The sequence below is a fragment of the Arvicola amphibius genome, chromosome 1, assembly GCF_903992535.2.
Source record: "Arvicola amphibius chromosome 1, mArvAmp1.2, whole genome shotgun sequence".
Classification (NCBI taxonomy): domain Eukaryota; kingdom Metazoa; phylum Chordata; class Mammalia; order Rodentia; family Cricetidae; genus Arvicola; species Arvicola amphibius.
Genome location: NC_052047.1, coordinates 100,058,022 through 100,083,848, shown reverse-complemented (window position 1 = coordinate 100,083,848; position 25,827 = coordinate 100,058,022). Strand labels below are relative to the sequence as shown.

The window sequence follows — 25,827 nt, the reverse complement described above, 5'->3', positions numbered from 1 at the left end:
CTGAATGCTGCCGAGGAAATGAGACTGCGGTGTGGGGGAGGGGTGAGTTGACAGAAGGGACTGGAGAATGTTGAACATTTACAGTGAGCCGAGTGTGGGGAGCCACACATGCAAAGGTCCTGAGGCCAGAACCTTTGAGAAGATGTATTGGGGTTCTCTGTAAGAATCTGTTCAGTGGGGAGAGTGGGGTGTGGGCAGGAACCCACCCAGAGCCCTGACAGGCCTGTGGCTGCTCTTGTTTACAGAGAGAGAAACTGAGGCAGGGGTAATGGGTGGGCCTGGCCTTGCCACCGAGACAGGTGGTACCTGCCTGTCTCCTCTGACGGAGGGTACTCTGTGTCCACTGCAGGAAGCCCAAGTGGGAAGAACAAGACCTGGAAGAGCTAGGGGAGGAGGACGAGGAGGAGGAAGAGGATGACTTTGAGGAAGAGGAGGAGGAGGGCCTGGGCCCGCCAGGGTCTGCCAGCCTGGGCTCTGCAGGCCTGTTTGCGCACAAGGCCCAACCTGCTCGGGCTTTCCGCGGAGATGGTGGTCCCAGGATGCTGGGTGGTGCTGAGCGCCTGGGACCCGGCCAGGCCCACCCCACTCACACGGCATCCCAGATGCCACCGCCAGACCACGGAGACTGGACGTTTGAGGAACAGTTCAAACAGGTAGGCCATGCGCTTGGGTACAGCCGTTGGGAGGGGCTTTGATCATGGCCACCCCCACATCCCAGACATGATGAGGATCCTGGGAAGGCCCAGCTTAGATCCTGAGTGTGGCTGAGGTACGCAGGTCAGGGCAAGGCACTAGGAACTTTGAGGACAGTGTGGGACTCTCTCCTCCGTAGAAAGGTGGTTTGTTGGTGCTGTGTTTGGATCTCCAGCACCCCTGGGGAACGCTGTGCACAGTGGAGTGTGTTTGCGGTCCCAGTGCTGGGATACAGGAGTACCCCTGGGGCTTGCCGGCAGGTAGGCTAGCTGAGTCAGTGAGAGACGCTGCCTCAAACAATACCATGGAGAGCCTAGAGGGAGGTGCCCGGTGTCTGCCTGTGGTTTACACGTGTCCTCATGTGCAGCACGTGTGAGGTGGCTTGGTGACCGGAAGCAAGGCCGTAGAGTCCGGCTCTGGAGAGCTGTGAGGTTTGCAGGCCTGTGGCCTGAGCTACAGTGCCCGGGTGTGTGTGTGTGTGTGTGTGTGTCCGTGGACCCCCATAGGTGTCCTGAGCCAGGGAGGGGCCTGAAGGAAGCTCAGACCGCCCTAGCCAGTCCCTTCAGGCGCCCTCGCTCTTCCCTGCAGGCAGGCAAGCTGGAGGAAGTGGCCAGCAGGGAAGCTTTGAAGTTGGCAGGCCAATGGAAACCAGATGGTTGGCCTGCCCGGCTGGGGCCTACATTCCAGCCTGGCCAGCTGGCCCAGCCGACCACTGGGTGTGTGGCCAGGGTGGAAACCAGCTCCTGGGCTGGCTCTGGAGCTAAGTCTTGTGTGGCCAAAAGGTAGCCCCAGAGCTCGGCTGAGTCCTGGGGTGACAGCTGATTAGGATGGCTTCTGGAGGTGACCTGAGCTCTGATGTTGGGGGGCCACCAAGGAGCAGGCCTGGTGCCCTTTGGAGAATCATCTGACGTGGAGGAGCATGCCCGGGAAGCCATTGAGCTGGGGCACCAAGGGGGCTAAGTTAGGTTAGGGTCCAGTACTTGTGGGCAAGCCGTGGTAAATACCCCTGTTCTGGTGGCGAGGCCATGCAAAGGCCCAGGGGCACAAAGAATAGCTTCGAGGAACCGAGAGGAGAATTAAACCCTCTGTGCCCGCCCTCGTGGGACCTGCTGAGACGGCCCAGGCTGAGCGGGGCGGCCTCGTCCTCCATCTCTGCTTCTCGCTCGCCCTGGCTTGCTTAGGTGTGTGCTGGGCAGTCTGCCAGTTGACTTGTCAAATGGACATCACCACTCCTGGGTGTGACCTCGTCCCACACTAGGCCAGGGGATGGCTGTGGGCTTAAAGACTGGGCCTCCCACTCCCCAGGAGGTTCTCTCGAAACACACCACACGTAAAACGATTTGTGTTTGACTGGGTGTGTGTGGGCTCCAGCCCACTCAGTGCCTCGGTTTCTCTGAGCTGTTCTGTAAGGAGTTGAAAGATCTGTCGCCCAGAGAGGCTCCAGCTGTGAGTTCTCTAGGTGTGTGGTTTTCAGCTGGCGCCTCAGTTTGAGGGCAAGCGAAGTTTATCAGTTTTCCTGGCATTTGCTCAAGCTCCCTGCAGACCCCAGCGCCAAGCAAGTCGGTCATCCCCACCCAACCGCGTCACAGCTTACAGTCACAGATCACGGGTGTCCCCTGTGCACGCCACCAGACCCCCCCCCCCCCCTGCCCAACTGCACACTGACTAGGCATAAAAAGGGCAACAGGCCCCAACCCCACCCCCCACCCCCAGTGCAGCGAGACAAAGGGGGACTTCGAGAGCCATTGTGGGGGCCTTTCTGGAGGATATCCTGGGTCAGGGTCAGGGGTCATGCAGAGACACAGCCTGGGTGGGGGTTTGTGTACACAGAAGGCCGGGGAGGCGGCTCCCTGGGTAAGGGCCTGCTTTTGCATCCCATGGACCCACGTGGCCTGCATCTGTTACCCCCAGGGCTGGGGAAGCTCAGAAAGGGGGATCTCTGGGGAGAAAAGAGCCAGGCAGAGGTCCTGGGGAACCAACGGTGTGTTAGGGGCCAAGTGGTCCTTCTGGAAAACAAGACTGCTTGGTGCTGGATGTAGAGATGATGTCAGCAGAAGCCAGCCCTGTGCTCTGGGACTCCTTTTCCGCCTTTGTAGAAGCTTCACGTTCTGCCCTGCTGGCCTGGCACCTGTGCGGCCTGTGTCAACAGTGGTCCAGCCAGCCCCACAGATGTCAGCCCCAGGCCCGGCCTGTGTTGACTCTGGTGTCTGCCCCACTCCCTTCCTGGCACGTGGCAGTGCTGGCTGGCTGGCCTCTTGGCACTGTCTCCGAGTCTTCCTTCCCAGTCTTGGCCACGGCTGGTTTCCTCCAGCTGAGCCTAGACAGCTGGGATTGGCCCTGGGCTGTGGGTCTGAGGAGGGGACACTGGGGTGCGGTTTGTGGCTGTGATTAGGATCTGGGCCTCCTGGCATTGGACGCACATCCTGTGGCCTTCCTGTCCCTCTGCGGCCACACCCTGGCTTGGAGTGGCCTCGCTGGGATTTTTTTAAGCTGGCAGTCTTCTGTGAGGGTTTCTTCTTGTTTTCCCAAGACAGGGTTTCTCTCTGGAGCCCTGGCTGTCCTGGAACTCACTCTGTAGCCCAGGCTGGCTTTGAACTCACAGGGATCCCCCTGCCTGTGCCTCCCGTGTGCTGAGATTAAAGATGGGCACCACCACACCCAGGTTTTTTTTCTGAGGCTGAGTCTTGGTGTGTAGTCCGGGAATGCTCTCCTGCCTCAGATTCCTGGATCCCAAGATAATGGGCATGCATGCACTGCCGTGCCTGGCCTTTAGCTCGTTCATGGGTTCAAGATCATAAACGGACAGATCTCCTGTCTGGTTCAGAATATTTAGGTCTCTCCAGCTCCATCCCCACAGCATGGTTACCTGTCTCCTACATAGCTCCCTACATTCATGTCCCGTTCTGGACACTTCTGGGGCATGTCAGGGTCTCTCTGAGCACAGTGTCAAGACTCCACTCCGTGGTATGTCAGAGTCCCTGTTCCTGTTTACCCTGGCGTGTGGGCTGTTCCTTCTGGGCCGGATACCGGGCTGTTTCCACCTTTTGGCTCTGCAGCTCTCCCTCCATGGGTTTATTCTTGGTCCTCATGGGCGTGTACCTGAAGTGAAATTGCTAGGTAGAACAGCAATCAGAAGGTGCCTATTAGGAGTTCTGTGGACGGCAGCTGTCTGTCCAAGTTCCCTTGTGCAGGGCCGGTCTTCCCCAGCCACACCCATCACCTCCTGCTCACTGTGGAACCCATGCCTGACCTCAGAAATAGGAAGCCCAACTGTGGTGGCACATGCCTGTCACCTAGCCCAAGAGAGCCTGAGGCAGGAGCATTGAGGAGTTCAAGACCAGCCTAGGCTCTAGCGCAAAACTCTGTCTCAAAAATAAACAAATAGAGCCGAGCTCTGGCCTTGCATGCACGAGGCCCTGCGTGCCCACTCCAGGCATGGTGGCATGCATCTCATTCAGCACTAGGGAGTGGGAGGCAGAAGTTCATACCTGAGCTATATCCTGGTTCCCCGAGACCCTGCTACAAAAAAAGAAAAGTGAGTGGGATCCTTACTCATCCTACAAGGAAGGGACTAGAAGGGAAACTGAGGCACAGGATTGTAATAGTCCCACGTCGGAAGGACTCACTGCCCCCAGCCCCCCCTCAGAATCTGGCCCAGGGTGGATGGATGGATATAGCACCTGGTGACTGTGGCCTCACTGAGACAGGGAGTCCCTGGCAGGTCGGGGGTTAGCATGCTCTCACATCTAGACTCAGAACCTGGTGCTATAGCCCAGGCTGGCCCAGAACTCTCCATCCTCCCAGGCACACCCCTCCACCCTCCCTTCCTAACCCTAACACGTTGAAAAAGATTGACATTTCTTTCTTTACTTTGAGTGAGCAGGGCATGTGCATCATAGCTCGTGTGGAGGTCAGAGGAGTCCACTCTTGCCTTCTTGTGTGTCTTTTTTTTTTTAAATATTTATTTATTTATTATATATACAATATTCTGTCTGTGTGTATGCCTGCAGGTGAGAAGAGGGCACCAGACCCCATTACAGATGGTTGTGAGCCACCATGTGGTTGCTGGGAATTGAACTCAGGACCTTTGGTAGAGCAGGAGAGCTCTTAACCTCTGAGCCATCTCTCCAGCCCCTTGTGTGTGTGTCTTAATGGGGACCTGAACTCGGGTCACGGGGGTTGGCTGTAAGATCCTGTACCTCTAAGCCGTCTTGTCCTCTCCCACTAAAGTCTGCTTCTAATTCTAGGAGAGCAGACAGCACTCCAGGGAAAACGGGCCGCGTCCCGGGAGGCCTTCTGCCAGAGGGAGGGCTGCCGTGGTGGCTGTGGCTGTTTCTTTCCTCCCTCGCACAGGGAAATGGACAGGCAGCCAGGTGTTAGAGGTGGGGGCTCTGGGTGGGGCTGACGGGTCCCATCCCTGTCACCTGGTGTGTCCGCCCCGGGCTCTCACGAAGCTGTGAGCCCTCTGGGGCCACAAGGGAGGAGGTGGGTGCTTGTTCCCTGTCTTGCCTTGGGGACATAACGCTGCACAGGAAGGGACATGATGGCTGGGGCTTTGCTGAGTGTCTTAAGAGTCCACTGACCAAGCAAGAAAAACAGGGTCTACTTCTAGGAGAACATTCTGGAAAACCGGAATTAGCCTTGGTGGAGCAGTGGAGGAAAGAGGTGCCGGATAGACCCAGAGGCAGGGACTAGAGGGGGCCTGGAGGTGAAGCATAGGCTACCATTTTCTATAGAAAAGGGAGAGCCAGGCAGACCCAGCCACCCGGATAGTGGCCCAGAGGTCAGGCTCCTGCTTCTGAGGGCAGCATCGTCTTTGTCGTCATTGTCGATGTCTGGGGCATGTTTGTCTCTGGGCTGACAGCCAGTCTTGGCGGCTAGCCCTAGCCCGGAGTTCCTGGGGCTCAGGAGTCCCGTGCGCTGGGGTGTCAGGGACTGGAGGTGTTGGGAAGCCCCGGGGCCGCCTCATCAAAGTCGCTGTGGCTACTGGCGCCGAGCCAGCGAGCTGTGGCAGGCACAGGAGGGTACCTGCCCACCAGCCCTGGCACTGCGCCCCGACCCGTGCCAACCCCGGGAACCATGCTGACTCAGCCGGAAGAACCTTATCTGGTTCCTATGCCGCCAACTTGGCCACCGGGTCACCGCCGCTGGCCAGGCTCCCCACCCTGTGACCCATTGCCAAGCGCGGTCCCGCCCCACGCTTTCTAATAATACACGCTGTGGCAGAGGGAGCGGTGTCCCCGAAGCTGCCACCCTCAAGAGGGTGTGGTGGCTGAGTTTGAACTGGACGTGCAGACAGGACAGCGATGAGCCTAGTAGGCGGAGTCCATGCCTTTGTGACTGTGGGTGCAGGGACCACACTGGGCCACTCAGACCAACCTCCCCGTGTCTTTGGAACTGTTCCTTGGGCCAATTATGTGTCGGTACATGTGTCTATGTATGTATGTGTATGTATCTATGTGTCTGTGTGTCTGTGTGTATATGTATGTGTATGTATCTATGTGTCTCTGTATCTGTGTATATGCCTGTGTCTGTGTGTGTCTCTGTGTGTGTGTCTCTGTGTCTGTGTGTGCCTGTATCTGTGTGTGTCTATGTGTGTGTGTATATGTCTATGTCTGTATGTGTGTGTCTGTGTATATATGTATGTGTATGTATCTATGTGTCTCTGTGTGTGCATCTGTGTATATGCCTGTGTCTGTGTGTCTGTGTGTGTGTATCTGTGTGTGTATGTCTATGTCTGTGTGTGTGTCTGTGTGTGTCTGTGTGTGTGTCTGTGTGTGTATCTATGTGTCTGTGTATCTGTGTATGTATGCCTGTGTCTGTGTGTGTCTGTGTACGTGTTATCTGTGCGTGTGTCTGTCTGCGAGCATATGTGTTTGTGTATCTTTCTGTCTATATGTGTCGTGTGCACCTCCTGGGCAGGTGCATGCTCACCCTGGTCTGAGAACACGGTAGTAGTGAGATACTGTTACCCATCTCCTTGCAGGGTGCATGGCTCTGGTCACTAATTCTAAAATTCCCTGGGCACACACAGGTCAGCTGCCAGCCGCTGCCCATGTTGTCCTGCGTTGGCCACATGAAGGCACTGCCTATGGTAACTGAGGTGTGGATAGAACCAGCCTGGCCAGGGCTCTGCCTGACCCACCCCCACAGTTACCCTGCTTGTCACTGAGGCCTGTTTTTTGGGGAGGCAGCTGTCAACTCCTACAAACAGTTGTCCCGCCAGGACCACAGGACCACAGACTACAGCAGACATGGCACTTGGAGAGACATGGCCCCCGACGGCTCTCAGCTCCCAGCGTGGCCCCCGACGGCTGTCAAGCATGACCAACCTCTTTCCTTCTCAGAACTAGCCCAGGAACAGCCCGTGTGGCCTGGTGGGTGGCACGCATGGGGTGGTGGTGGCCCGCCCCTTCCAGCTCGCCTGGCTGCACATGGCCAGGGGACAATTGGGGGTCACAGGGTTAAACGGTAACTAATGTGTCCATTGAAGGGCCAGGTCTGAGGACACGGCCTTGCCCCGTGATCAGGGCCAGGCCAGGGTCTGTGAGTCCTTGAGGGGGCGGATGACTGGCTAGTGGGGTCAGCTCCCTGGCCACCCCTGGGGATCTGCTTCCGGTCATGGACTCAGATGTGCTGAGATCAGGCAGCAGAGGAAGGAGGATTGCCTTTATTTAATTTCGTTTTGTTTTTTGAAGCAATTTCTCTATGTAGCCCTAGCTGTTCTGGAACTGGCTCTGTAGACCAGGTTGGCCTCGAACTCACAGAGATCTGCCTGCTTCTGCCTCCTAAGTGTGGGGATTAAAGGCGTGTGCCACCACTGCCTGGCTATGGATTGCTACTTTGAAGCTGGACTACGCAGTAGGGTTTCTCATTTCAAAACCACAAACGGAGCTAGGTTCAGTGGGTGCTCGTGGGGGCTCATAATTGCTGGCACGGTGGAGGCAGGAGTGGACCTTGTCGGTTCTTTATACGTGCTGTCTCGTCCTGAGTCCTGGCAGTCCTTCCATGAGCGTTAGTGGAATGCCGTTACATACCGTGTAGTCATAGACAAGAACCCGGCTGTAAGGCACACGCCCTTAATCCCAGCATGTGAGAGGCAGAGGGCAGCAGAATGAGTTCTAGGCCAGCCTACCTAGAATTCCTCGGTGCCTGCTTTCTCTAGCTATAGTCTTATATAACCCCTCCTGAAATCCTAGAAGGGACTTCTCTTCTAAGGGAGCAAACCCCAGAACAGAAAGGGCTACACAGACAAACCCCTTCTACACCAAACCAAAAAAGAACCCTGCTGTAGAGGTCCCTGTGAGATGCAGTGGGATAGGTGGGTGGGGTGGGCCTCTCTGTGCCACTGTCTCCATGGGATGGGGGTCCAGTCTGGGGGAGGTAGGCGTGTCTTCACGTCTGGCTTAGGGAGACAGCTATGCCCAGCTGTGCCCAGCATCTCCACCCAGGCTGTGTCATCTGTGGCTTTGTGTGTAGCCATGATGTATGTGTCTTTCAGTCTTGTTGCGAGAATCCTAGAGCCACAGGTTGGGTGGACTTGGGGTATTGCCAGACGGGGTCTGGGGGATTAGGAGGCAGACCCAGTCGTCCCAGGGCATGCTTACCATCCTGTCTGTCTACCCCTCTGTCCTCTGTAGAGCAGACAAAACTGATGTCCTGAGCGCGGCTGAGTGCTGACACTGGTCAGGATCTGGTTAATGAGTGTCTGTCTGCCTCCACATCTGGCTCCCATAGCAAAGGCACAGAGCGTGGAATGGGCACTGGCGGTATTTACCCGTGTTTATCCACCCTGCCTTTTCCAGTGATGGGAGCTCCCTGCAGCAGGAAGCAGGTGTTCAGAGCCTCCACCTTGGGCTGGGTGTCAGCTATCCTTGGCTCACAGTATGGGGACTCTAAATGGAAGGTAGCCCATTTCTGTCTTAGGACTTAAGCTCCAGCCTGTCTGTCACCTGTTGTGCAGCCAGGGAAGGGACACCTGTCCCCAAGTCCTATCCTGAGAATCCAGTATGATAGCCCTGGGTCTCAGACACACATTAGCCAACAGGGGAGTCCAGATTATACAGGAGTTATTCTAGGCGGGGCTCCAGCCTGACCATGCCCCTCATGGGGGGATTTTAGGAGGGGTTCTGCCCTGACCACGCCCCCAGCCCATCACTGGGGATTCTAGGCGGGGCTCCACGCTGACCACGCCCCCAGACCCTCAGGGGGGGTGTGGGGGGGTGGTATTCTAGGGGGAGCTCCACCATGACCACGGCCCAACACATTTTTTACACACTGCATTTTGAGATAGGGTCTCAATAAGTGTTCCAAGCCATCCTGGACTTACTGTGATTTTCCTGCCTCAACCTCCCCAGTAGCTGAGATCACCGAGTTATGCCACAATGCCTGGCATCTTTCTGATCCTTGAATCACCCTCCTGCATGTTCCAGAGTGATGGGCATTGTTTTTGTTTTGTTTTGTTTTTGGTTTTTCGAGACAGGGTTTCTCTGCAGCTTTAGAGCCTGTCCTGGAACTAGCTCTTGTAGACCAGGCTGGTCTGGAACTCAACCCCCGCCTCCCGAGTGCTGGGATTAAAGGCCTGGCTCACACCAGGCATTGTTTTTTGTTTTTTTTTTTTTTAAATATTTATTTATTATGTATATAACATTTTGCAGGCCAGAAGAGGGCACCAGACCCCATTATAGATGGTTGTGAGCCACTGTGTGGTTGCTGGGAATTGAACTCAGGACCTTTGGAAGAGCAGGCAATGCTCTTAACCTCTGAGCCATCTCTCCAGCCTCCTCCAGGCATTGTTTTTTGCTGATCTCTGTGAGGTCCACCAAGTCTCTGGAGGGCTCCATCTTGGCTCTTGCGTGGTTTTTTTGTTTTTTGGTTTTTTTTTTTGCTTCTGTGTTGGAGTTTAGGGAGGTCACCGTGGGCTCTTCCACACAAGCTTCTTCGCACTTTCTGGCAGCACTTCTCTCCCCATTGTTGACCCCAGGACTGCCTAATCCCTGTGCCTCAGTTTCCCTGTTGTAAAGCAGGCTAGCACCTGAGCAGTTTTGTTCCCACCCAGCTCTCCCTTGGGATTGACCTTTGCTGTGTCTTGTTCTCAGTTTGGAAGCTCTGGGCACAGCCCCCCACCCCCCCACACACAAAAAGAGGCTCCTGATCAAACCTGTCCACTCGGGAGAGAAAGGCGGGTTGGAGGCCTGCACGCTCCCCTGCAGTCAGAACCCAGGGGCCTGCATCTGTGGCAGCCACTCCTGCGGCTCCGAGTGGTCATTTCAGAAGGACTATTAATATCTGCCTCGTGGGTGGGGCATGCTGTGTGTTCTGAGGCCAGCCTCCATCGGAGGCAGCTGAACAGACAGATGTTTGACCCAGCCCAGAATCACTTCCCCAATTTCCTGAGAGCCAGAGCTGGCCCCTGGTGCCCACAGAACTGACGGGAAATGAAAAAGCCCAGAGGCCAGCTGGGAGGGGAAGCCCCTAGCCCTCAGGTGCAGCCTGAGGCCACCGTGTGGACAAAAGAGCTCCCCCCACCCCAGGAGAGAGAGCTGGAGCAGCGGGGTGGCACATTCATGCTGACCTTGCTGTGTGCAGAGTTCCTGGCTCCTGGGATGACATGGTACTTACACTTCCATCCCCAGCATCAGTTTCTGGGAAAAAACTCGGCCTCAAGCCTGTTCAGTTCAGTAACTAACTGCCCACCCTGGCAACGCCCCCAGCCCCACACTGGGGATTCTAGGCGGGGCTCCATATTGACCACGCCCCCAGCCCCTCACTGGAGGATTCTGGGCGGGGCTCCACACTGACCACGCCCCAGCCCCTCACTGGAGGATTCTGGATGGGGCTCCACCCTAACATCTCTGGTCCTCTCTTCATTTTGAGACAGGGTCTCACTGAGATACCTAGGGTTGCCTTGAACCTGCAGTCCTCCTGCCTGGTCTCTTGTGCAGCTGGGAGACAACCCTTTGCCATCTTCACAGTGTTGTGGTTTAGTCTCTGCTGCTGGCCCGGTCCTTAGGTGTGGTTATAAATGTCTAACCGTGCATCATTGGCCTCATATACCGAGAGTATTCAGTAATGGCAGCAAAACTTCTGGGGTTTCCAAATATGAAAATAACCCCAAATCTCCAACCTGACTACCCTGTCCTCTGGCCAGCTGCCTCCTCTTTCTTTTTCTTTTCTTTTCTTTTCTTTTTTTTTTTTTTTTTTTTTTTTTTTGCTTTTCGAGACAGGGTTTCTCTGTAGCTTTGGAGCCTGTCCTGGAGCTAGCTCTTGTAGACCAGGCTGGCCTCGAACTCACAAAGATCCACCTGCCCCTGCCTCCCGAGTGCTGGGATTAAAGGCGTGCGCCACCACCGCCCGGCCAGCTGCCTCCTCTTACCTCTGGGCCACGGTGGCCCAATGCCGTGGTGGGTAAACTGAGGCATGCAGACGCAAGCAGGGAGAGTAGCTACTGAGTTCATGTCCACCCGTCCACGCTGTCTATAGGTCCCACTGAGCCCATTCGATTCTTATTTGTTCATTTATTGGTTTCTTGGCTGTGTAGTCCATGGGATATGTTGAGACAGGGCCTCCCTACATAGCCCTGGCTGGCCTGGAAGTCATGGCCATTCTCCTGCTTCAACCCCGAGTGCTAGGGTGTGAGATGTGTACCAGCACACCCTAGGTCTCCATGGAGAAGGGTCAGTCGTGCACTCAGCTGGTCCTTGGCACCCTCTCATTCACAGGTCACCTCTGCCTCGGTTTCCTCAAGTGAAGAGTGGGTTCCAGGTGACTTCAGTGGCATAATGGGCGTGTCTGCTCAGGGGAGACTTCAGACTGCCCCCAACGCTGAGTTGTTGGTGCCCAGGGCCTTGTTGGAGTGGGAGGAGGACATAGACGGAGGACCAGGCACAGGGCAAAAACCCTTGGGCGGGGCTGTGTAGAGCCAGCCTAGAGGCCCGAGTGGACAAGTATTGTGAGCTTCCAGAAGAGACTCACCCAGCAAGACTGGGCTGGTGCGGAGGGAGAGGGGGAGATGTGTGGTTGCGCTGAAGGTCCAGGCCCTTCCTCATGGGCAGCTGGGAGAAGGAAGTGTTTCGGTGACTGTCCTGGCTGGGACTTTATGCAGGTGAGAGAGGAACATCACAGCCTTTGTTTGGATGTAGGTTATAGACCTTACAAGTAACGTATTTTGTTTTTCGAGACAGGGTTTCTCTGTAGCTTTGGTGCCTGTCCTGGAACTAGCTCTTGTAGACCAGGCTGGCCTCAAACTCACAGAGATCCGCCTGCCTCTGCCTCCCGAGTGCGGGGATTAAAGGCGTGCGCCACCACCACCCTACTGCAAGTCTTGTCTTATCCAGAGCCCAGAAGACAAAATACAATAATCAAGATCCTCAGTGTGGAGAGGGTAAAAAGCTCCTAGAGCCCAGAGACAGGTGAATGGCCACACAGTGTGGTCTCTCCATATACTGGAATGTTACTTAGCCAGGAACAGGAGTGGGGTCTCCCCATACACGCTTACAGTGAGGGACCTGAGGACACTGTGCTCACTGAGACCCAGGCACAAAAGGCCTCACAGTGTGTAACAGTGCCCCAACAGGCCAACACGGAGTTGAGTGTCAGGGGCTAGAAAGGAATGTGGTGTTTTCTCTCGTGTGGTGAAATGTTCTGGAATAGATAGGTATGTGATTATATGTGATCTCAGGTTTTTATGCATGGTGTTTTTAAATGGTGGGGATGGGCCGATCTCCATTGTCTGAAGAGTGCACCAGGTCCCCGCATGATTTTGAAACTCCACATGGGTGCTTGGAACTGAACCCCAGGTCCTTTAGAAGAACAGCCAGTGCTCTTAACCTTTGAGCCACCTCTCTGGCCTGTTTGTTTTGTTTAGAGGCAGGGTTTCTCTGTAGCTCTTGATGTTCTGAACTCGCTCTTGTAGACCAGGCTGGCTTTGAACTCAGAGATCCGCCTGCCTCTGCCTCCCGAGTGCGGGGATTGAAGGTGTTTGCCATCTTTGTGTATCACCCCCGCCACCGCACCTGGTCAAAAGAAGCTGTTTTAGAAACTCCACACAGAGGAGGGGGGTTGCGTACAGGGAGACTCAGTTTCCTCTCACTGGTTCCTGCCAATCTGGCAGTGGCTCTCCAGGGCCTTCAAGGTCCCTGTGTCCCCAGATGGCTTTTCTGGGTTGTCCCCTCACCTGGGGCTGGAGTGCTGACTCAAATCTGATCTGCATTTTCTGATCACTAAAGAGGAAAACAGCTTGAGTTCCCACAGCAGGCGTTAATGCGGCTTTAGAAAGTCCCCTCCAGCCAGGTTGTTGGGGTGGCTACACCCTGTGGTCCCAGCACTGCTGGAGAGTCAGGATTGCTTCAGGTAAGGCCAGCCTGGGCTCATGGGCCCCTATCAAAAAAAAAGGAGAAAAAGAAAACCCAAACTGTCCCATCAGGCGGCATGTACCTATCACAGGGCCCAGGGTGTCAAACTCAGGCCACAGACAGTCCCTCTGTCTCCTGTTGTACCCCAAACTGGGTAACTGCAGGGAGTGCCCATCCTGGGGCCAGGCCAGGTTCTACTTGAATGTCTTTGTTCCTGGGGTCCACCCCGCCTGGCACCCGTCCAAGGTGGGGCCCTGTGGACTTTGGAACCCTGGGGAGCTGGCAGGGGGCCTGGGCTGCCACAGTCTGGGGGGCAAAGGTTTTCTCGGGGCCCCTCACACATGTACACACACAGAGACACAGAGAACAGCCTTTTTTTTTTTTTTTTTTTTTTTTTTTACGGCCGGGGACAGCCAGGGCCCCTTGGCTCTGAGGACACCACCCTGGGCCCTTGTGGGAAAGACCCTGGCTGCCCAGGTGTGTCAGAATAGAAACCTCCAGATGGATGTGACCATGGGCATCTGGGCCCCAGGGCCAGCCAGGTCTGGAAGGGGGTGGTTTTGGTGTCCACTCAGGCCTGTGACTCCAGCTCTGTCTTAGAAAAGCCAGACGACCATTTGAGAATGACAGCCGAAAGGTCCCCGTGAAGGAAAAATAAGAGTGGGCACTCTGGAGGCAGAGGAGCCAGCCTGGTCTACAGAGCACGTTCCAGGACAGCCAGGGCTACCCAGAGAAACGCTGTCTTGAAACCCCCCACAAAAAAACTGAAACCCCAGAACAAAGATCTCCCTAGTGAGATCAGAGGGGGCTGGACAGTGTGATCCAGAGTCACGCTCCTAAGGAGGAAGTGTTTGGGTAGCTGTGAAGAGGAGTGAGAAAGCAGTGTGCACCTAGGAAGTGCCTGCTGTATGCCTTTATCCTGGCACCCTGAAGCCAGTTAGTGGATGAAGCAGTATGGTTTACTGGCAGGGAGTGGACCCCCACTGTAAGAAATCATGCATATTTAACGAGCATTTATTAGACAACTGCTGTGTGCTCTGTCTGAGTCCAGACGAGAAAAACAGGCAAAAGAATCCTCAGATTGCTGGGCCTGTGGCTGGGAGAGGGGCCTGGACACTGTCCTCGGGAGCCTGCCCTCCAGGGTGGGACGCTCCCCGCCCAGAGGTCAGCCAGGAGGGCCAGATATCCATAAAGGGGCTTTTATGGCCTGTCTTTGTGTTGACCCTTCCCCCACAGGCAGCTGGGGGATCCCCTGGGTCCCCCTTTATGGCTTTGAATTGATGTCCTGTCCCTGCAGACCTCAGTCCCTCCTGTTAGAATGGCATCCATGGTGTCCTTCCCTTGTGGGGCAGCTGCCCACCGCGTGAGACTCAGTTTCCCCAAAGACACCAATGCTTTGAAACTCAAGATAGAAGTGTTATTTTGGGGGTGATGGTTGTTTTGAGACAAGGTCTCCTGTAGCCCAGGCTGACTTTGAACTCACGACCCTCCAGCCTTGCCTCCTGAATGCTGGCTTGACAGGTGTGTACCACAGAAACACCTGGTTTCTGGGGTACTAGGGGTTGGGCTAGTGCTCCACCCTCTGAACCTTACCCTCAAGGGCTGGCTACACTTTTTTGCCTGTCAAGGAAGATGAGGAAACCGAGGAAGGAGGCCCTAATGGTGTCTTGTGCAGGGGACCAAGCCCAGCAGGGTGGTGGACCCTGTAGACTGTCCCTTGTCCGGGCAAAGGTTCATGCCGGACTTTGCATAGGCCTCAAGTCCCCCAGGGGTGGGTCCTTCCTGCCTCTTCAGAGTTGGGGGCTCTGACCGTGCCCCTGGTCACATATCTGCCCGTCATTTGCCCATTCATGACCTGCCCCACCCTGCCTAGGTAGCCCCTCAAGGAAATCAAATTGTAGGGTAAAGCATTTATTGAGTGATTGCTGTTTACGGGGCACATCCACCCATGGATCCCCACTCTCCCATGCTGTGTACCCCCCCAGCAAAGGCAGAACCCCTTTGGGAAGGCACGGAGGACTCCAGCTGGCCCCAGGTGCTTGTGCAGGGCACCCAGAGGCCCCGTGCAGGGAGGGCAGCCCTGGTTACCTGCAAGGCCCCACATCCCTCAGGCAGCCTGGAGAGGGAGAGCGGCCTCCCTGAACTTAGGAATGTGGGCTGGCCAGTCTGGCGCTGGCTGGCCGGGGGTGGGGTGCAGACAAAGCTGGACAGTTGGGCAGCTAGCAGCTACGGCCACCGCCACCCAGGGCAGAAGGTTGCCCGCCCTGTCCATGACCTCCATTGAGCAGATGGAGAAGCTGAGTCCTTGGGGGCAGTTGTTGTTGGAAGGATGATCTGGGGCTGGCTCCGCTGCCTGCCCTGAGGAGCCCACCAAGCTTTTGGAGACTAAATGGTGGCTCATGCAAACCCAGGTGTAATTGGTGGTTTCAAGGCCCCCCACAGTCCAGCCAGCTGCATTCCTGGTAGTTAATTTGAGGCCTGGTGTTCAGCTGAGCGGGTCTCATTATCTCCGCCCCACTTCCCCAGCTAGTCAGTGAGTCCCAGTACCCTGAGGCACCCAGGACACAATCCTGTGACAGTGGTTGGTACCACAGCCTGGGTGGGCAGAGGGGCACACTACATAGGAGACAAGCCAGGGGACCCCGGGTGCCCCGCAGAACTGTCACTGTCTCTACACCTCGGTTTCCTGTGGGATCATGCCCAGAGCTTCTAATACGGGAGAGGAGGGAAGGACCTGGTGCCCCCTGCCCGGGTGGGGGCGATGGTTAGTGACCCCTGCACACAGTGGAGGGGGTCAGAACTGCCTGCAGCTTGTGTGGGGCGTTGGCTGAGTGCCTCCCTCCCCCTGATGGGGACTGGTCCCTTCATCCTGCTGACCCATCCTCCCTCCCCCCTACGGAGACCCCCATCCCTTCATCCTGCTGACCCATGCTCCCTCCCCCCCATGGGGACCCCTGTCCCTTCATCCTGCTGACCCATGCCCACTCTCTGCAGCTCTATGAACTGGACGCAGACCCCAAGAGGAAGGAGTTCCTGGATGACCTGTTCAGCTTCATGCAGAAGCGGGGTGAGCACCTCCCAGGGCAGGAGGGTATGATGGGGAACAAGGCAGTCCTCCCATGAGGGAATACTCCCCAAACTCTGTGACTGCCCCCAGCTTCGGGTGGATGGAGACCCCAGGAGACGCAAGTCTCCCTTAGGATGGGACAGGCTAGGTCGTAATCCGTGTTCTAAGGGAAGAGACTGAGGCCCAGGGAGGGTCAAGGCTTCAGCCGCGGAGCAGGAAGGGGCCGAGGGGACCTGAGGCCAGCCTGGGCCTTCGCTGGGGCCCAGCTTCTGTAAACACAAGCCGCCAGGCCTGCCCACCGGAAGGCAGAGAGAGAAGGGGGTACTGTGGCCTCTGAGTTAACCCCTCCATGTGAGGGTGGGGCCTGCAGGCCCCTGTGGGTGTGGGGATGACCCTGTGCTATCCGCAGAGTCCAGCCCTGCTGCCCTTCATGTGGCCAGAGAGATTCCCCTCCCTCAGCTATCTTGAGTCCCCACCTGCCCTGGCCCGGCACACAGCAGGAGCCCCCGCTGCCTTGACCATCTTATTCCCCCCCCACCAGAATGGGGTCAGCAAGGCCAGGGACCTCAATGCTGCAGTGCAGCCACTGACCACAAAGGGCCAGGAAAGTCGCATTTACCCCTGCCTCCTTCAAAACCCCAGGACCACTGCCATATCCGGGACCTTCTTCTGAAGGCCTCGGTTTTTAGAGCTGGTCTTCAAACCACCACCCTCACGCAGTGAGCACAACCTACTGCCCATGGGTCCTTCTTAGGAAGGGACACAGGACTCCTGGAATCAGAAAGCCAAGAACTTGAAAGAAATTTCCCCCTTAAGTCTCTAGAGATGGGAAATGGGAGACGGTGTCCTGCCTTTGCCCCTGGCAGGTCCCCCACCCTTCCTTCACCCCAGCCTCAGCCCTCCATTGGGCTCCTAGACTTCCGATAAAGTTCCTCCTCCACCGGCTGAGGCTGGCCTGCCCACCTCCTGGCTCCCTTTGTGCCTGAGCTGCAATCATACAGGGTGGTGGGTTCAAGACCTCACCAGAGCTGCCCTGGCCTCCCCTTGGTTCGCACAGGGAGTTTTTGCAGTTTGGGAGAGGCAAGAAGCGGCTAAGCAGGGAAAGCCACCTGAGCTAGAACTTCACAGACTCTAGTTCAAGCTGGCGTTAGGCTGGGCTCTGAGTTGGGGACATATGAAAATTCTCTAGAAAATTCTCTAGGAGTCACCAGATGGTGGTTGCACACGCCTTTAATCCCAGCACTCTGGAGGCAGAGGCAGGCAGATCTCTGTGAGATTGAGGCCAGCCTGGTCTGCAGAGCGAGTTCACAGCCTGAGCTTATAGAGGCTGTCTGGGGGTGGGAGAGACTCTGGAGTCCAAGGTGCAGACTTGGGAAACAGATGTCATAGGAGGTGGTTTTGAGAGATGAAGAGGAGGCCAGAGTGTCACTAGATGCAAAATGGATGTTCCTGCTTCTTAAACTGAAAATCCTGTTAGCTGAGCCCTCCCCACCCCTTACACCCTGGAGTCTGCCACTCTGGGGACGGTTGCAGAAGGATGGAGGGCTGAGCCAGAAGGGCTCTGGGGATCTTCCGCGGTTGTTTGGCAGCTCCTGTTGTTGGAGACCTGGAGCAGGAACTCCAGGGAACCCTGGAGTCTCCTTCGTCCCCAGCATGGCCGCCATCCCCTGCCCTGAGGCAAGCAGGGGCATTGCCCAGGGTGATGCCGTTAGGGGGAGTGTGTCTGTGGCTGCCACACAGAACGTCTTGGTGTGGAGTTGGGAGGGCAGGAATGAGTCACGGAGCCCTCAGCAGCTCCTCCCTGTCCTGTAGGCACACCAGTGAACCGGATCCCCATCATGGCCAAGCAGGTCCTGGACCTGTTTATGCTATACATGTTGGTGACTGAGAAGGGCGGCCTTGTAGAGGTCATCAACAAGAAACTGTGGCGGGAGATCACCAAGGGGCTCAACCTGCCTACCTCCATTACCAGTGCTGCCTTCACACTGCGGACACAGTGAGTGCCGGGCTGCACCCCTGAGATAGCCCACGACCCCCTGAGATAGCCCACTACCTCCCTCCTGAGATAGCCCACCACCTCCTCCTGAGATAGCCCACCTCCTCCCTCCTGAGATAGCCCACCGCCTCCTCCTGAGATAGCCCACCGCCTCCTCCTGAGATAGCCCACTGCCTCCCTCCTGAGACAGCCCACCGCCTCCTCCTGAGATAGCCCACCTCCTCCTCCTGAGAGAGCCCACCTCCTCCTCCTGAGATAGCCTACCACCTCCCCCCTGAGATAGCCCACCTCCTCCTGAGATAGCCCACCTCCTCCTCCTGAGATAGCCTACCACCTCCCCCCTGAGATAGCCCACCTCCTCCTGAGATAGCCCACCTCCTCCTCCTGAGATAGCCCACTACCTCCCTCCTGAGATAGCCCACCTCCTCCTGAGATAGCCCACCACCTCCTCCTGAGATAGCCCACCTCCTTCTCCTGAGATAGCCCACCTCCTGAGATAATGCTTCACCTCCCTGAGCCTGTGGCAGGAAGACACTCCCCTGGTTGTCCCCAGTGCCATCCTGTTCCCTGTCCACAGGTACATGAAGTATCTTTACCCCTATGAGTGTGAGCGACGGGGCCTGAGCAGCCCCAATGAGCTGCAGGCCGCCATAGACAGCAACCGCAGGGAGGGCCGGCGCCAGAGTTTCGGAGGCTCGCTTTTCGCCTACTCACCCAGTGGAGCCCACAGCATGCTGTCCTCACCCAAGCTACCAGTAACTTCTCTGGGCCTTGCTGCCAGCACCAATGGCAGCTCCATCACCCCAGCACCCAAGATCAAGAAAGGTGAATCATGGGAAGGAATGAGGTTATCCTTTTATTTATGGGTAACCGTGAGAAATGTAAATTAGCGGGAAAGGGTCCCTGTCTGTTCCTGAGACAGGCATTACTAATCAGTCCCTGTTCTCCAGACCCCTGTCTTCTGCCCACAGCAGACATTACTAATTGAGTTCTGGTTTTCACGTCCCCATAAGGGCAGTCATTATGAGTTGAGCACAGCACCCTTTCTAAGCCCAGCATTGTTAGTCAGTGGTGGCATCAGCCTCTTGTGCACGGCAAACATTACTAACTGGTCACCTCTCTTTCCTTCTGTCCCCTAGAGACCTCTGGCCCATATCCGACTCACCAGACACAGGCAGAATGTCTGTCATGATGCCTTGACCCTTGAGCCAACCTAACTGTAGTGCCAAGGACCCTCCACAACTTGCTGATGCTTTCTGAGCTTGGCTTACCTGTCAGAGACGGGAGGCCCAAGTCCATGCTTTCTTTTATTTTGAGACAGGGTTTCTCTGTAACTTTGGAGCCAATCCTGGAACTAGCTCTTGTAGACCAGGCTGGCCTCGAACTCATAGAGATCCACCTGCCTCTGCCTCCCAAGTGCTAGGCTTAAAGGCGTGCACCACCACTGCCTGGTGTCCATGCGTTCTTAATAAGAAAGCACCTATTTGAACCTTGCAGTGGGGTAGTAGTAGACACCTATGAGGCAAGCCTTGGCTACATGGGGAGCAGGGAGTGCAGGCTCTGCGGAGTCCCCTCCCACCTTGGTGGAGGCGAAGCCAACTCTTCCCCAGGACCCTCCTGACCCTTTGGTCTTCTTCTGTCTAGAGGAAGACTCCACTGTTCCCATCACAGTCCCAGGCCGCCTCCCTGTGTCTCTGGCAGGCCACCCTGTGGTGGCAGCTCAGGCTGCTGCTGTGCAAGCAGCAGCAGCCCAGGCAGCTGTTGCTGCCCAGGCAGCTGCCCTGGAGCAGCTCCGGGAGAAGCTGGAATCCACTGAGCCTCCAGAGAAGAAGATGGCCCTGGTGGCTGATGAGCAGCAGCGTCTCATGCAGCGAGCTCTTCAGCAGAACTTCCTGGCCATGACAGCCCAGCTGCCCATGAACATCCGGATCAATAGCCAAGGTACCTGAGCTTGGGATCCTCCACATTCTAGGGGTGCCTTGGACCATTCTATGTAAAGAGTCCTGGCAAATCAATCAGAAAAAGGTCCTCTAGAGCTAGTACATTCATGGGAAACTTGAGTCTGTCTTGTTGGGAAGCTGCGAGTTCCAAGGAGGTGTTAACCGTCCATCGGCATTTGTTTCACATGGAGCCCTTGGGGTCACCCGCGGTGGTGCATGTCTGTTAGCCCAGCAGGAGGCTGAAGCAGGAAGATGGTAAGTTCAAGGCTAGCCTAAGCTACATCGTGATACTGGGTCATAAAAAATAAACAGTAAATGAATAAATAAAATAACCCCATCAAAAAATGTAGTACAGTCTTATAAAGAAAGCAGACAGGAAGCAAGCCACTCCCCAGGTAGGTGTACCTCTGACCTGAATGACGGCTCTCTTGTCCCGCAGCCTCTGAGAGCCGCCAGGACTCAGCTGTGAGCCTCACCAGTGCCAACGGCAGCAACAGTATTAGCATGTCAGTGGAGATGAATGGTATCGTGTACACAGGTAAGCACCACAGCCACCACCTGGTCCTGCTGTCGAGGCTGCTCTCGGTTGCTTTCTCTCTGGGCCGGGGGGAGGGTATAGGGCACTTGTGGGAGTTGGTGTTCCAGGTTGGCAGCCAGCGCCTTGGCCCACTGAGCTGTCCTACTCGCTGGTCCTTGTCTTTGTTTGTTTGTTTTCTTTTTTGATTTTTTCAAGACAGGGTTTCTGTCCAGAACTCACTCTGTAGACCAGGCTGGCCTCGAACTCACAGAGATCCGCCTGCCTCTGCCTTTCAAGTGCTGGGATTAAAGGTGTGCACTACCACCGCCTGGCACATGCTGATCTTTTGAGACAGCATCTTGGTTGGCCTTGAACTCCCTCTGTAGCCCAGGCTGGCTTCACCCCCTCCTCTACACTGTTCAGTTGATAATCCCAGCCCTGTGACATGTCCCCCCACTTTGTCCTTGTTTCAGGGGTGCTGTTTGCTCAGCCACCACCCCCCACACCACCTTCTGCTCCCAGCAAAGGTGGCATTAGCGGCATCGGGACCAACAACACCATGGGTAGCCGGACAGGAGCCAGCGGCGGGACCAGCAGCGGCCAGGTGGGGCTGGTCGGGGTATCTGCGCCCCCCACATCTTCTACCTCAAATAATTCCTTGCCTTAAAGGAAATCAAGTTGTATTGCTTGCCCACCCGCCATGGAGACTGCATAGCCACACGGGGACCTGGACCATCGTAAGAATTCCAGCGGGCCAGGCAGATTCCCAAGGAGCCACACTGACGCCAAAAAGGAGAAAGAAATTTTTATATATATACATATAGAGAGAGCTAGATAGATAGAGAAACAGATTTAATAAATCAGGGCAAAGAACACTTGAATCTCTCAGGTTTTAGAGACTTTTGAGAAACGGATTTCACAAGGGCCACCAAGGCCCCTCAAAGCTGAAGGAGGCCACCTTTCCAGAGGCTTCCATGGGGTCCGGCTTGACCAACCCGGTTCAAGCATGTCTATTTACCTCACAAATCCCCGCACTGTGCCCTCTCTCTCTCCTTCTGGGAAGGCCGGGATGGTTGTTTGTTTCATTCTCCTTGGAAGCTATGAAATTTTTTTTTAAAAAACGAGATCTCAACATTCGGATGCAATTTTTTTTAAGGTTTTGGGGTTTTCGATTTTGTAAATATTCTATTATATTCTTGAGGGTGAGGATTGGATCTTAGGAAGAGTCCTATCTGTATATCTATATATTTGTGTTCATTCAGGGAAAAGGACAATTTTTTTTTTTAAGCAAAAGTACCAGCCATGGCCCCCAGCCCCTGTCACCACAGAGTCCCTGCGGTGTCCTGTGGTAGAGTCAGGCAGTGCTGGCTCTCAGCAAATTCCACAATTCTCTCTAGTCATGCTGGGCCCTGCCCACTGGCTCCATCATTCAGGGACCCAGGACACAAAGTCTTCTAGAAACGGGTAGGGGAGCAGCACACGGAATGCAGTGGCCTCCTGTATCTCAGGGATGAAGATCTGCACTCTGTCCGGATGGGTTGCTTCCAGGGGAGATGGGGTGCACCAGGCCTAGCTCAGGGCAGGGATTCTTGCTGAGACACGCACAGTGCACAGTGCCTCTTCCTGTCTGTATCACTCTCCCCCCGCTGCTGGGACGGCAGTTGAATGTGACCAGGAAGGATCCTGGTCTGGTGTCTCCATACCACAGTTTAGCTGAACTGAGCCCAGTGGTACAGGTCTGTCATCCTGGCTCCTGGGAGGGTGAGGCAGGAGGATGAGAGTTCAAGGTTATCCTTGGCTGCATATGCAGGTTGAAGCCGACCTGGGCTACTTGAAGCCCTGTCTCAACAAAGCAAAGTAAGATGAGGCCAGGGGCAGTGGCCACACCTAATCCAGCCCTTTGTGAGTAGGCCAGCCTGGTCGATACAGTGGATCCCAAACCACGAGAACCTGTCTCAGAAAGAAAGAAAAGAAAATTGCATCTCATTTTATCTGGAACCACCAGGGCAGAAATGATGTAATCTCCCGCTGGATTGGGGGACCTTTCCTGGACTCTGCTCTGGTCACTGTCCCCAAGGGAGCTGGGACCTGCTTGTCCCTCAGCCCCAGGAGTCCTGGATCCCCTGTCACCCCACTTCTATGTCTTGGCTGTGGGGAGCAAACCCCCTTCTTTCCTGTCTCAGGGTTGACACCCCCTCCCATCCTTCCAGGAGGGACGCCTTGCTCCAAGGGGAGGGGAAATCTCAACTTTTCCTTCTGGAAGCTTCTGCCTGCCCCGTTTTGGGGCCACTGTTAGCCGCACAATCATTCCTGGTCACAGGTGTTGAGGGGGTTTTTGTCCCCTTCTGACAACGTTGTGCAAAGCCAGCCTCCGTCCGTGAGTACCTGGCTTGGGGAGACGGGGGTCGCCTTGGGGGCCACATCCAAGGCGTGTTTCTACCTCAGGTCTTTTGATGCCAAAAAGAAAAAAAATGCAGCTGGGTCACCCACTTTTCTGATCACCTGCTCGAGTCCACAGTGGGACCAGTGTCTTGATGTCCACTCGTGTCTGGGTCTGTGAGTGGCCAGAAAGCACCCAATCCTAACTCAGGGGACCTTGCCCATTAGGGCTGTGCGATTGTAGGGGAGTATCCTCTGCTGGACACACTTGGTGACCCTCCATGGTCAGGTCTGTACCTTGGCATGAGGTACAGTTGGCACTTGTTAGGCAAGCTGGAGTGGGGACAGGGCTGGACATGGTCACTGTCCACCTGGCACCTCAGGGCAAAGAGGGTGGAGGCAGGCCAGACCCCCAAACTCAGGGCAAAGAGGGTGTAAGGGCATGCATAGGCTGCTTCTAGAACCTTCCCAGGGACAGGCTGTTTCTACAACTTTCCTGGTGGCCCTTCTGCTGGCCACCAGGCTGTCTGTCTGTCCAGTGGGTGGGTGGGCATGGGGCTTGGGGACAGCTGGGTTCGTGTTTTCTGAGAGTTATACATCTGTATAGTCTTGTGGGATTTTTTTTCCTTTTTTGTATCAATTTTACACTTTTTTCCCACACCCCACATAATTTTGGCTTTTGTGAATTTAATTTTCCTTCTGGGTGAAGGTGAACTGAACCTGTTTGTTCAGAACATGTGAACTTTTTGGTTTCTTGGGGTGGGAGGGGCTTATCCGACAGTGTGGGGTCGTGCACCAACTCAGGTAAAATAAAAAAAAAAAAGTGGATTAAAAAAAAAGTAAAAACTGCTTTCTACCTCTCACGCCAGGCTGTGTGTGTCCTGCGGTGGCCACGGCCGTGCGGGACACTCAGGAGAGCTCAGCTATTACCAGGAAAACTAAAACACAACAGCAGCAAAGGAAGTGTGATTTTGTGATTTTTGAAATTATTAAAAAAAACACTGAAAGTTTACATTTTATGACCTTATTGTGGATTGTATTTAAACCTCAGAAATATTTAACGCGATTGTAACCCTGTGAATTGGTAAGATTAAAAGAGTTGAGACTTCTGTGAAAGAGTGGCTCCCTGGTGGTTTGGGGGGGCTGATGAGTTGCATGGAGGGGACCCCAGCGGACATGAGTGGCCAGCAGGACTGTGGAAGACAGACTGCCCCAGCCCGTCTCTGCCTTCACCTTAGGTCTGTATGTCGCGTGTGGTGGGAGCTTCCCACCGTGTGGGTCCTAGGAACTGAACTCAGGTCATGGGAGCGGGGAATGAGTGTCCCTGCCTGCTCCACCATCTCCATGGCTGCTGTTTCTTTTCTTGCTTCAGGAAAAAAACAAAAATAACAAGCCGGGACTGTAGTGGCGCACACCTTTGATCCCAGCATCAGAGGCAGGCGGGTCTCAGTTCGAGGTCAGCCTGGTTTACAGAGCGAGTTCCAGGACAGCCAGGGCCACATAGTATGACCCTGTCTCGAACACCTCCTGTTTACATTTGGAGAATTTCATACAATGTATGTTGACCATTTTCTTTTGATACAGAGTCTCACCACACAGTCCTGGCTGGCCTAAAACTCAGCACAGAGATGGCATGCCTCTGCCTCCCAGGTACTGGGATTAATGGTGTGAGCTGCACCCAGCCTGACCTGTCTCAGGACCTTTACGGAGGACATTCCCTTCTCCCACCTGGGAACCATTCCCTCTGCCCCACCCTCAGCTCACCTTGGGACATCATCACTCCATCTTTGTCCCTTGGGCTAGTTGCATGTGACACTCACACTTCTCCATCCCCAGCAGCCAGGTGGAGGCCTCCTGGGAAGCCAACTAACTCCCCAGGTCTCCCCACCCCTGCCCTGTGTCAGATACCTGTCACCCCCAGGGGCCAGGGCTCCTGGCAGCCTCCCCAGCCCCCAGCCCTCTCTGCCTTAACCTCCAGAGGACTGATATCCGAGGCATGTGCCATATGCCACCACCGCTCCCAGCTTGAGGGCTCAAGGGTTTGAGTGGAGAGAGGATCCCTGAATGTCAGTCTCACACCCAGGGGACTCAGGAGACTGAATGACTCAGGTAATTGAGGCCAGGTGGACAGCCCTTGGCCACCTGACTCTCATCCTGCCTGCTCTGGCCAAGTCTGGCCCAGGCTGGACCTTCCCCAGGTTACTGACAGAAAACAGCAGCTGGCTGGCTCCTGAAACATACTTCTGCCCCTGGGGGACAAGAACCAGCAATATTTCTCCATTAGCATCTCTCGGGAGACAGGAGACTCGGCTGGGCCGAAGAGCACCAGAGAGAACTGAGCAGCCCCTGAGTGTCTCACAGCTGGGTCCTACCCAGTAACCCACAAAACTGTTCTGAGCAGACTTGAATTTGAGGAGAGTCCGTAGGACCTCCCTCCTCTTGGGGGTCCACTGTCAGCCTTTCTGCCTTAGGATTTCCCAGATGGTGGGCTGGTTTGTGGCTCCCACAGGGAGAAGGTGGAGGCTGGAGCTGGGTGGGCGCTGGCAGAACAGAGCAAGAGAGCTGTATGTGTGGAAGGCGCTAAGGATGTCTGTGCCTCAGTTTCCCCTGATCCGGATCCTCCATACCTTGCTGTGCCTTCCATTTTCTCAGAGGTCTAGTAACTGGGTGGTCCTGGATACCCAAGTGTGGCTTTTGTCCTCTTAGCTGACACAACTGGACCGTCCTCATTCCAGGGGCCGTCTGGGGGCCGACTGACCCCTAACCTCACACTGTGCCTGGCCGCCCACCCCCAGGGAAGGGGAGAGTAGCCAGGTCTTTAGGAGGGAGGCCTTCCCCAGCTGCTGACCAGCAGGCTCTGATTAGTCTGGAGTCCTAAAATG

General features: G+C 55.5%; 1 protein-coding gene across 3 annotated transcripts in view; it reads left to right on the top strand.

Moving 5' to 3' along the window:
* Window positions 1-24,061, top strand: part of Arid3a (AT-rich interaction domain 3A) — a 28,118-nt gene extending 4,057 nt beyond the window's left edge. For all 3 annotated transcript variants that reach the window (XM_038313916.2, XM_038313925.2, XM_038313932.2), the window contains exons 3-9: window positions 350-653; window positions 16,041-16,113; window positions 17,926-18,109; window positions 18,687-18,934; window positions 19,754-20,050; window positions 20,489-20,587; window positions 21,040-24,061. In XM_038313916.2, the coding sequence (XP_038169844.1) occupies window positions 350-653; window positions 16,041-16,113; window positions 17,926-18,109; window positions 18,687-18,934; window positions 19,754-20,050; window positions 20,489-20,587; window positions 21,040-21,233 (1,399 nt within the window). In that variant the 3' untranslated portion in view covers window positions 21,234-24,061. The remainder of the gene's footprint in view (window positions 1-349; window positions 654-16,040; window positions 16,114-17,925; window positions 18,110-18,686; window positions 18,935-19,753; window positions 20,051-20,488; window positions 20,588-21,039) is intronic.
* Window positions 24,062-25,827: the final 1,766 nt, after the last annotated feature.